Source organism: Micropterus dolomieu, linkage group LG19 (genome assembly GCF_021292245.1).
Source record: "Micropterus dolomieu isolate WLL.071019.BEF.003 ecotype Adirondacks linkage group LG19, ASM2129224v1, whole genome shotgun sequence".
Lineage (NCBI taxonomy): Eukaryota > Metazoa > Chordata > Actinopteri > Centrarchiformes > Centrarchidae > Micropterus > Micropterus dolomieu.
In genome coordinates this window covers 19156165-19168614 of record NC_060168.1, presented here as the reverse complement: position 1 = coordinate 19168614, position 12450 = coordinate 19156165, and the positions used below count along the sequence as shown (strand labels likewise).

At 39.6% G+C, this 12450-nt stretch overlaps 1 protein-coding gene across 1 annotated transcript; it reads right to left on the bottom strand.

Annotated features, from left to right (window-relative positions):
- Positions 1-4970: 4970 nt before the first annotated feature.
- Positions 4971-12450, bottom strand: ankk1 (ankyrin repeat and kinase domain containing 1). The gene is made up of 9 exons (XM_046029777.1): positions 12166-12450; positions 11668-11950; positions 11410-11561; positions 11006-11055; positions 9503-9658; positions 7619-7743; positions 7069-7102; positions 6397-6637; positions 4971-6116 (listed from the first exon to the last, which is right to left on the bottom strand). The coding sequence occupies exons 1-9, from the start codon at positions 12342-12344 to the stop codon at positions 5084-5086; spliced, it is 2253 nt and encodes a 750-aa protein (XP_045885733.1). The 5' UTR covers positions 12345-12450; the 3' UTR covers positions 4971-5083.

Below are 12450 nucleotides of genomic sequence, written 5' to 3'. Positions count from 1 at the left end.
AGGTCATCTTCTTCTATTCACCTCACTGTACCTCCTGCTCATTTGACCACCATGGGGTTCAGAGCCTTCAGCCTCTGCCCCTCGTCTCTGGAACGCTCTTCCACCAGACATCCGCATTGACTCTTTCCATAAACCCTGATACTCTTTTTAAACTGGCATATCCCACGTGATCACTCTTTCTCAATCTTTGTTTACAGTTGTTTTGTACCCTGATTTTATGCACTGTAATTATAGTTGTTAATTTTATCGATTATTGCTGTACTGTTTTATTATGTTTTGTGAGGTGACCTTGAGTGTTCAGAAAGGCACCTATAAATAAAATGTATTCTCATTATTATTATTATTATTATTATCCTCCCAAGTGTGATATGCTGCTAAACTCTATGTAGGGGAGAGCAGGGAATGTTGTCACACTTTTCACACTGTCTAATATTTACTGGACACTGTACATCACAATGGTACAAATGTCATACCAAATGAAAGAAGGAAGTCTAGGGCACATATTTTGTATTATCTCATTATGCTGCTGTAGATTGTTGAGTAGAGAGTGTGCACTTGTGTCAATTTACCCCATCGGCAGTTAAGTTGTCACACTGGATTATCAAACAATTAGAACACTTAATTGTGAAACCAGAACTAAAAATAAAAACAATAAAGCCTAGAGAAATAGGCTGGTAAATAAAAATGCTGGCAGAGCACACATTAAGTGGCACAACCTCTTTACTTTGAACTCTTAAATCAAACGTTTTCTGGAGTGCAAATAGATCTATGGTAATTGAATGGAATGCTGCAGATAACTTGCTTAAATGTATAAATTCTTAACAAAAACAGATTGGTAGTTTAAACACACTAATGCAACTAATGTGCATTTTTGTACGACATACATCTGTATCTGACTAATCAGACATGTATTCAGAATCACAGTTCTGGCACACATAAATAGCCTGGCATGAGGTGAAGGCATCGTGGGCCCATTTGTTGCATTTCACACTTAAATCACATCTCCTTTGGAATAACTGTTTGAAAATGGCTCCACACAGATGAAGCCAAAAGAGATGTCAGCTGACCTAGTAATATAATCAACAAGCTGCTTTTCCAAATCACAATACAAAGTCAGAGTATGATAATTTATGTTAAAATACTTAACATACTACTACTACTACTTCTGATCGATTTGTTCTTCAACCTCACCTGCCAGACTGCTTTTAACATTTTGTCAGGTGGTATACTCCCATTCTCTTTCTTCTGTTGATAATTCATAATAATCGTCCTTCCTTCCTTTTATAAACACATTTCCTTCTTGCAATTACAAATAAATTACAGTTTCATCTGTCTACTATCATAGTTGCCTAACTAAATTAATGACTGTATAAAGTAGTGTGTGTGTTTGTGTCTAATAATACACTACATGCCTACAGTATGAGACTATACCCACACGCACACACTACTTCATACAGTGTCATGAATAGAGTCTTGTGTAGTCCAGGCATATGGCTGCTGCTACTGTAAGCTAAAGTGTATAATATTCTATTTACAGTATCATTTAACACTGGTGTCAGAGGTAGTACACAATATCACAATGTTTTTTGAGCATGTTATGTGTTTATTTGTACTAGGGCAAGTTGTGACATCTAACGACTTGCGCCAAAGTCATTGAGACAACTTGCCCCAAACCTTTGTGCTAATGTTGGCTAAATCTCAAAGTTAGCTCAACACAGCTCTTCAGCTGAAGTATCAAAAGACACGTTATTGTTTCCTCTACTTTGTGGAAAGTTATCATTTTGAACATTAATACCTAACAAAGGTGTATTGCATAAAATGTAAAGTGCAAAAGTTTTTCTTTTGAAGGAAAAAAATACGAAAATTGTGCTCACCTCAGATTAGAGTGACCTTGACCACATGTGAACAGGAAGTTGAACATAGAACAAGAAGTCACACAAAGTGGCTATTTGATTTTTGAGATAGAGCCTCTTGTGTTGTAGTTATGAGCAGTTTGACAAAGTTACACATGTTACAACTTACCCCGCTCTCCCCTTCTGTCAAGGGTATTCAAATGGCGTAAAGCTATGTGTTGGGGGCTTTCTGGTCTGTGCAAAGGAGATAGGAGGGAGATCCACCATTAATCATTTTATAGGAACATGACAACACCAAGGAGAAGCAGGAGGGATAATAAGAATACTCTGGATAAAACAAGATCATTCAATTGCAATAGTTAAATAGTTCTGAGAATACGTTCTGCAGTATAGGAGTATATCACCATTTTAAAATCCGCCAGGCAATTAAGAATAATCTTTTTAAAGACTAATGTGTCTTTACGCAGGTGACTTATTTAAAGTGTTTATGCGATGAGAAAGTATTTACAGTGCTGCCCAAAATGCTTTCACTCAGTAACCTGAATGGAGGTTCACAGAGGTGAAAAAGAGCAGTCACTTGCACAACAGCAAGCAACAACCTTGGGGATTTAGAGAGACCGAGATGGGGTGTTTTTCCACTGTCATACTGCAGAGTGAGAGATGCTAAGATGATAGTGGTGAAAATGTTTTCCAAATCACCCGTCTGGGAGAAAAAAATCATCCCTCAGGAGATGGTCGATTACTCAATCAATTATCGTGGCAAGGACCAGAGATGCCTACCAAGATGCTTGCTTGGCCCTGCTGAGGTGGCACATCTGGAATCAAAAGGCACAGCTGCATCAGTCATGATTGAAGCTGCTTAACACCACAGGGCACAGCTCAATGGTGAGTTTAACCCTGCCAGTTAAGAGGGGCTCTGTAGAGAGCTTGTAATGGCCCTCCTCTGAGAAGCTAAATACACCGATAAGTAGCCAGATTACATCTTACCATTAAGATGAGAGTGGTGAATGTCACATTTTTAAAAGTGTCTCAGAGGACTGAGTGCAAAAAGAATGCAACTTTATGCAAACACAACATCTGTGTAAACTCTAGTAAACAGGCTGAACACTGAATAGGGGTTTTGGTAAAATCAGAGAATGTGATCAAACAGCTCATCCATAGCAGGCCCATATACAAGATATCTAATTTTTATGTATGCAAATTGCTCCAGATTAGTTTTATAACAAAGACTTTGGATACAGTTAACGTAATTAGGAACTTTCTGTTTCATTTAAAACAATATGGGCATGTGTGTGTGTTACATAAGTACAGTTATTAAATGAAGTTATTAAATAATATAGCAGAACATTGAGGCTCTTTCAATTAAGCAAACAACATTGCTACTCTCGTCTTTCTTTCCTTAGCTCCTGGTGTTTATGGCACAAGCAACTTACATGACATTATCTTCTTCCGGCTTGTCTCCCTCTTAGAAAATAAAATTAGTTTAGGCGCCTGCAAACCCAATTACTGTCTGATAGAAGGTAGCTGATGTGTCACCGTATGTGTAAAAAGGTTGGGGCAGCACCATTGATTTAGGTAGGCCGGATTAGATGTTGTTGGGAAAGTGAGTTTAATGTTTATGAAACTGGAATTAGAACAATGGTGTCGTTAAACACAGGCTTGTTTCATTTGAACGTTAGGACAAAAATGCTGTTAGACAGGTTAGACAATGACACAGCTCTGTGGATTCCACAGATGTGTGTCATCCCCATCTGTTGACTTTAGATAACAATTGCACAAATGTGGTTTGCTTCCAATTTTTGAGACATTGTGTGCCTCATAAATTTCAAATGGGAGTTTGGTGCAGGAAAAAGGACATTTTCAAGTTTAAATCATTCTACCCAATGTAAATACGCAATCCTCTCTAGAGAGCGTGAATGTGATAGCTGCATTTCAAACTCAGGCTCCTGATGTAAGTCATATGACGTTATAAGTCAGGATTTTGCTTATCTAAATGTAAGGCAGGCAAAGTTAGTGCAGCTTCCTGATAGCTGTCTAAAAATGATTAAAAAATAAATATAACACAATTATTATTATTGGAAAAAAATACTACCTAAAATTAGTAAACAATGCTATCATCATGTTAATGTAAATAAATACTTCCTGGTCAAAGTTTAATATAGGTTAGTTATGTTGATGTTGAGGTTAGAAGTTAGTGTAAGTCTGTATTTGGACAGCATTGGCAGCATCTGCCATCAGCATTTGGACAGTCATGTGAACAATGATGTGACACATCTTGAAATTTAGTGAACCTTAAATGTCCAACACACATAGCATGCCTTTTTAAATTCTTCTAATCGCCCTAGGTATAAAGGTAGATGGATAGATGATTCACTGTTGTCAAACTAAAATTTAAGGGGAACAACCCAAGCAAGCTAACTTCTAAAATAGAAGTTGTTCTGTTCATTTACAGGAAATTGATCTGGCTCAACTCCCACCCCTCCATCTGAGTCAGTCTCCTGTGGTTCCAGGAAAATCCCTGTGAACATGCAGGTCAAGACAGCTCCTGAATCCATGCGTTGAATTTCATTTGAATCAGGTGTCACTGTGGTAAAGGAACTAAGAGTTCAATAGAGACATCTAAAAGATGCCAGTTTTAAATGGATTATTAGACAAATAACCATCATAATGTGTGACAGGTTTAATTTAATGAATGCCTCTATAAGTCATTGTAACAACAGCTCTTTTATGTTCATTTTCACCCATATGTGGCAGCAGAATAATAAGAATAATTCCACAAGGAAAGCACACATGAGAAGCAAAAATGATTCAAATGGAGAATCAATAGGTGTTCTGTACTTATAGGGTACCTCACCCAATTCTGAACTCATGTTTTGGCTCCCTGACATTTTCTATCATGTCCCTGTAGGATTCTACAAACTTTTGTGTCATTCACTTTTACTTGAATGCCGGATTTGGCATCCGAAGATGCATCGGTTGTAACTTACAGCAAAATAATTACTGGAAGAATTAGACACATTAGAAGAATCTTTTTTTTTTTATTATTATATAATAATTTGAGAACATCCACATTGTTAGGGGTTTTGTAAAATAAATGAAATCCACTGTTTTTGTAAATCCACATTTTTAAAAAATTCAAAGCTTTTAAGTTGCTTTAAAAGAGCCCCTCTCAAAAGGATAATATTCCAACTGTGTAATTGATGGTTTCATTGTACTGTAAAATAGTGCAACTAATTCTCCAATAGTTGCACTATTTCCAATTTTTCACACCTCTGGGCCACATTTAAAGCTGTGGATCCAGAAGAGTCCGGCAGAGTCCTGTCTGCTCCATTCAGCAGCAGAGCCTTTACAATAGGCACACAGCCATGCTTGGAAGCCAGGTGTAAAGGTGTTGCCTTTCCTGAGTTTATTGCATTGACATCGGCATGATGTGATATCAAATGGAGGACACTTGGGAAACTGACACTGGCACAAGCTACATGTAGTGGCGTCCATCCTTCACTGTCCTCTGACACGTTTGGGTCGGCTTTGGCTGCCAAGAGCTTTGCTACAACTTCCGGCTCACTGTGGTGGCAGGCGAGGTGGAGCGGGGTCCATCCATTATCACCTCTAGCATTTACACAACCACCGTGACTATCCAGCTGGACAACAATGGCTTCATGTCCCCTTAGGGCAGCCAGGTGCATGGGAGTCCAGCCTTGGAGGGTCCTGGAGTCCGGGCTGGCCCCTTTTGACAACAGCTGCCTGCATATACCTGTATGACCCTTCTGAGCAGCCAGGTGAAGTGGAGTGTATCCTCTGCTGTCTGCACTGTCAACAATCACCCCACTCTGTAGCAACTGTCTGACTACTCTGTTATGGCCTTCCTCAGCTGATAAGTGAAGAGCAGTGGACAGAGAGCAGTCGATAGCATTGGGATCTGCTCCCTGGGAGAGGAGGAGCTTGGCAATATTCTGATGTCCGTAGGCGGAGGCAAGGTGGAGCGGTGTCCTCCCTTGTGCTTCCCGTTCTCCGACTGCTTCCTTTGACAGCCGTGAAAGCAACAGGCGCACCACTGTTTCATGGCCATTCTGGCAGGCCAGGTGGAGGGGCATCCAACCGGCTTTTTCCCGGGCATCCGCCACTGCTCCTTTGTCCAACAGGAGACGGGCAGTCTTGTCATCGCCATTCTGAGCAGCAAAATGGAGCGGTGTCCACTGGTCCTCATCTCCCTGGGTGGTAACTGCACCATGTTCCAGCAACAAAGAGATGATGTCATGAAGCCTGTAAAAAAAAAAGTTGAATTCATAGGGTACAGTATTACTGACTCTTGTGATCACCGTGAGGTTGCTGGCCAACCAGGGCATACTATTTATCATACAAACATGACAGTGGTATCAATGTTCTCATCTATCTTTCAGCAAGAAAGTAAATAATAGTATTTCCCACAATATCAACCTATTCTTTTAACTTTGAATTTAGGATTAGAAAGTCTTTGGTTAACCTTAGAACTCTAGGCATTATCAAAATAGCAAAATGTTTGTTAATATATTTTTATACAGACCTGTGCAGAACAGCAATAATAAGAGGAGTGTAACCTCTGGCAGTCATACAGTTGACTTCAGCACCGAGACTCAGGACACGCTCGACACTCTCTGCATCCTTGCTGGCTACTGTGTAGTGGAGGAGGCTCTTGTTATCGGAAAACTGTGTGTCTACGTGTTCTTTTTTTACAGACTGTCTGAAATTACCAAAATCTTTTTTGGACAGCAGAGAGAGAATGATGTCCTTGTCATGTTGGCCATCTGTTAATGTAAGGCAAAGGGCATAATATGAGAAAAAGAGTTGCAGAAATGGTGATTACTGGTATGTGTCACAGGAACTTCTATATTGATGAATTTTGTTGTACTGAAGTTGTGTCTCCTTGGTGTGAAATGTTTTCTTCGTTTATTAGTGTTTGAACAAATGTACCTATACATTTCCATTTGAATGGGAAGTGACAATGGAGTATACAAGGGATATAATAAAATGATTGTGAATCATCTATTCAATAATCTAGTCAACATTTCAGAGAATGAATGTTTCTTTTATTCTACCTTGCACTGATAGTTAATTCTGTTTTTCAAAACTAAAGGTAATGTTAAAAATGTGACAACACTGTAAATAGCACTTTTTAAATGTCAGCTCTCCAGGCTTTGTACTTTGTACTGATTTTCCATCCGACCCATGTGATTACCTGAGGGAAGGTCAGGCCTTTCAGGCAAAGCAATCTAAAATGGAAAAGAAATAAAGGATATATTACAAGTTATTCGCTGTGACATCAATCATCACAAGTGGTTAATAAGGACACATATTAATCAATATAAAGCATATAAATGATGCAACACCTGAACAGCTCCCTCATTGTTTCAGTATTATTAATAACCTGATACATCATTTGCCCCATTTGCATTTGTATAGTATTTGTGTACTTTTCTCTTTATAGACACACTAGCAGCTAAAAATAAAATAAAATCTGGTATGGTGCCTATATCCATGGAGACTAACAGTTTTAGTGATTCCCTGACTATTCATCTAGAAACAAAACAAAGCAAAAAAAATCCTCATCACAGAAGCCCTAGCGTGGATGTAGTCTTTTTGTTGTGTTAACTACTGTACTTTCCCCCAAACTCTTTCTTGTAGTACCTTGGTAATACCATTAACCTGAACTGCTTATTATGTCAAAGGTGGAGTAGATACAGTAGTTACTAAAGTACCATTCAAGCAGAGCATTAAGCAGAACTAACCTTATGTATTGGGGAAACCAGCCAGGGAAAATTTGGTTTCTGTCCCTCGTCACCACTTTTGTGACGATTCATTGGTCCTGGGATCTTCAGGATGTCACTCAGGGACTCGGTTTTCTTCACAGTGTCTGCACACAAAACAGCAGTCAAGGAAAGGATTGTTCTGAATTTGTCTAATCAAACAAATGTATTGCTGGGCTCGTAGCTCCAACACCCAGTGGGCTCTTCTTATAATTGCATCACTGCAGTAAATGAACATGCTTGAATTACAGTTAATTCTTTCACAGATACGATAACATTACAAACTGGAATAGCTGCTGTTTATGAATACACATTCATTAAAGAGGTCATATTATGCAATTAGATTTTTCCCCTCTCCTTTATTGCGTTATATACCTTTTTTGTACATGTAATAGGTTTGCAAAGTGAAAAAGCCCAAAGTCCACCCCAAAGGGAGTTCCCATCGCACCACAGAACACTGCTCTGAACTGCCTGAAAACAGCTCGTTGTAGTCCAGCCATCTCTTCCTCTTTCTTGTGACGTCACAAGAAAACACGTGTCATAATGTTCGCCTAACGGCTAGTCAGGCACGCCAGTGGAAAAACACACTGAGCTGCAACACACACAGTGACAAGAGTCACTATAGTTTGCTAAGTTCGTAAGTGGAACAAATACAGCTGAACCAAAGCCGTGTTTACTGGCTTTTCAGGACCCGCCCTTTTCTGCTTCTGATTGGCTAGTAGTACTTACCTAGGAACTGCGCATGTGCAACTCCCAACCAAGATCAAATAGAAGTGAGATGCCTCACTCTGTAGCTAAAACGAAGCGTTCAAAACACAGGGTGAAAAATGGTGCTGCAGCAATGTGCAGTATGTCAAAAAATATGGTGTTTTCTGAAGATAAAACCATGTAAACCTGTTCTGGTACAACCCCTAAATAAAATTTTGAACCTGAAAATGAGCATAATATGACCTCTTTAATACAAACCATTCATTAAGTGCTTGTTCGTACTTTGTGTATAAGTGTCAATCTAATTTGGATATATGCATTTCACTCCTCAAGCATTCCCAGCAGCAGAACGTGTTCTCTATGAACATGTGAGAACTCATTTGGCTGCCACATAGGCTGATTAGAACACTTGTGTTTCAACATGTCGAAACATTCAATCATTTGGCCCTTGTTCATGCTTTAGTGTGCGAGAGTCTGCATGTCTCATATTAAATACATGTGTTATTTGCTTGAAACACCCATTTCCTTGAGTGCAGTGTTTCATAGCAGTTATGTAGCAGTTCATAATGTTGACATTCTCATTAAGGGAAAAAAAATTATATTGTTACTAATTATCTTGGCATCATTTTACACAAGTATTTTGATGAGACACCAAATGGCAAAAACAATTAAACACATCAACGACAACATCAGACATATTTGCAAATTGCACATCATCTTTCTATGCATGCAGCCAAGATACTGTGCGTGCCACGATCTATTCCCAAATGTATCTTAAGGGCAGATTGGTGATCAGTCTTTGTACAAATAAGTGTTGTCTGGTATGTCATTATCCCATGTTTTTGGAGAAAGAGAAGTCCTCTAGTTTAGACCATTTTAAAATTGTATAACTTGTGTACATGCATGCAAGGTTTTGAGTGACCGGGACCCTCCTCTGTTTCATTAATTGTTAAATCTCGTTTGTACGAGTTAGAAACTGTTCTTTTCCATCACAATATATTTTGGGAATCAGCCTTTTCTGTTAAGGAACCTTTTACAAAGCTTTGGGAACTCAGTGGATGACTTAAAGAGCTGCAGATTCACTGATAGCTTTAAATCTAAATTAGAAAGTTGGTTGAAAACCTTTTTCTTTCTTTTTTTTCTTTTTGACTTCTGTACCTGAGAACTGTGGCCTCTTGCTCTGGTCCTGGTCCCAGCACTGCCTCATGATGCCTATCATCTGATCACACTCATCGGGTCTCTGTTCGGGTATCATCTCCATGCTGGGTCTCTTACCATGTGACACCTGTAGGAGCACTGTGGTCACATTGCACCCTGGGTTCACAAAACAGATGTCAGACACAAGGATCATTGTAGATCAACACATGCAGAGAGTGACCACAGCTGCAAAAGCGGGTTCACTTTAGTTTCAAAACATTTTGTAAGAGGGGCACCGAGATAAATTATGTTGTGCACTTGATTTATGAGAACATTATTTTCTTCCGCTGTAACTTCATGCTTAATGGGCAGACATGAGAATGTTATTGATCTCATCTAACTCTCTCCAAGAAAGAAAATAAGCCATTTCCCAGAAGGTCAAACTATTTCTTTAAAATGTTAAAATGTTAGCTGTGTTTAAGTGAATGCAACAAAATATTGGAGCTGAGTTGTGGGTTAGGTTCAGATAATTAGAACTTGACAAGGGCTGCAGTTAAGTTCACATAAAAAGGTTCAGCAACAGTTAATTTAAGGTCAAGGTTTGAGTTAAATAAATGGTTGCTGAGAAAACTAACCATGACTAAATGAGTACCATGAATTGATTTAAAGGACGATGGACAGTATGGTCCTGCCGGTTATTGTAATCTGTGCACCTATATACCGGTCAGCATGTTATTTCAATGAAATACTGCCCATTGCTAAACATTAACAGATATTTGGGAGGAAAATGTTTTCCCCACCTTTTGTGCTATGCACTTTACATACTTATTTTAAAAAGCAACTGTGTGTGTCACGGTCTTGGCCGTGATTTCAGTTTGTCGTTTATATTTTCCCCTTCTCTGGTCCCCACTTGTGTGTTTTGTCTGTCTTGCTGTCCCTGTGTGCTGTGGGTGTGGCAATCTCTCTCCCTTCTCTGTGGATCCTGGTTACCTGCCAATGACACACACCTGCGTCTCATCAGCTTATCAGCCCTGCAGTATATCAAACCCGGTCTTCCAGGCACTCATTACAAATCATAACTGTTTCTGTGGCAGTACCTTCAGGCCTACTAGTGAGTTTCTGTTAGTCTCTGGAATTTCTTGTTGTTGTTTGTTGGCTTCTCTGAGTAACTCTGTTTTCCTTGTGCCTCAGGATTACATTCCTGTGCCTGCCGGCTCTCTGCCGGCCACGCCAGACTCACTCATTCTCTCTGCCTGATCCACCCGCCATTACTCACCACCCGCTGCCTTCTCCTGCAAGATTGCAACATTACTATCCAACCCCTTATTAACCCTGTCTGCAATAAATACTCTTCTGTTGTATCACAATTCTCTGTGTCCGAGTCTGCTTCTGGGTTCAAGTCATTATAAATCGTAACACTGTGAAAGTCAGTTCTAGAAATACTGAGATTGCTAATGTGAGTCTTTGTTAAACTAACACATTTTCTATGAGGTTGTGATGCATTTCAAATGAATTCATTCCTACCTGCGTATGGTTTCTGCTGTGTCAGTATCTCCCAAATTACAATTCCAAAGCTGTAGATCAAAGCAGAGAGTGGCACTTCAGTCCTAATTTTCTCACCTTTGCATCTCCTGTATTCAGTAAACATTGTCCCTCTTTTATATGAAAGCCTCTTCTATGTAGAAAATAAGTTGTTTTTGTTTTGTGACATTATGCCTTTTATGATAAAAAAAATCAGTCACTACTAAAGGGTAGAAAGAGTGAGTCAGACATGAGTATAATATATAGAACATGACCTGGTGACCCAGAATAAAAATATATATAATAAAGAGCAAGGTTACACTGCGTGAATTTGCCGATTGTGCACTGAATCAGAAAAGAGCAGTGACTCTGAAGGTGCAATTTTGAAAATGCTCTTGGCAAGTCACCTGTAAACATCAAAGCTAGTTTCTGGAGGATCAAGGCTCTGAGTGAAGGTCTCTGGGGGAATGTAACTTATATTCCCTCTCGCTGTCAGATGCTCCATGAACAATGTCTTGCTCATGCCCTCTTCCCAGTGAATAAAACCAAAATCAGCAATCTAGAAAAACAAGAATTTCAGAGTAGTACATGATGAGCATACATTGCTGCACCGAGCAAATGTCGAGAGATTACTCTACAGCATGTTTTCACTGAGTTTCACTGACCTTGGCATGGAGATGATCGTCTAGTAGGATGTTGGACGTCTTGAGGTTAAGATGGAGTAGTGGAGGCTTCATGCTGTGGAGGAAATTCATGCCCATGGAGGCCTCATGAATTATCTGGAACTTCTTTGGCCACATCAAATTGTGACTGGCTAGGAGATTGTTCAGCGATCCATTACTCATGTACTCCATCACCACAGAAGTCCCTTCGCTGCACAGTCCGTAGACAGGCACAATGTACTTGAATTTCAATTTGGCTATGTTGGATGCCTCATCTTTTATTCTCCTGTGATGGGACAAAAATGGTCAATGAAACAGGAAACATTCTTTCCGGTATCAAACATTTTAGACATAAAATAACCACAAGATCTTTGTAAAGTTCAAAATTAATTCCAAGTACACAACCGTGCCAATATGCTAAAACATTGCTGTAAATTTAGACAGTTCCTTATATCTGACGGCAGGATGGAAAGCAATTTGTGCTAGTATTCATTGTCCCACCTGTAAAAGTTGTTTGCAGACAAGGTTGTGTCAAAGCTTTTCAGGGCACAATTTACCCGCCAGAGCTTGAGCTTGACCTGGTACACCTGACCAAATCTGCATTCTGCCACCTTAATCCAGTCAGCCTCAAAGTCATCCTTCGTGAAGTTCTTGAGCTGAGATCCATCAAGGCAATCCATGAGTACAGAGATGCATACAGAGACCCTGAAACACACTCACTGTCTTACGCTTAAACAGGGTTTATTCTTCAGATCAGCGTCGATCAGTGGCACCGCAGGAGCTCGA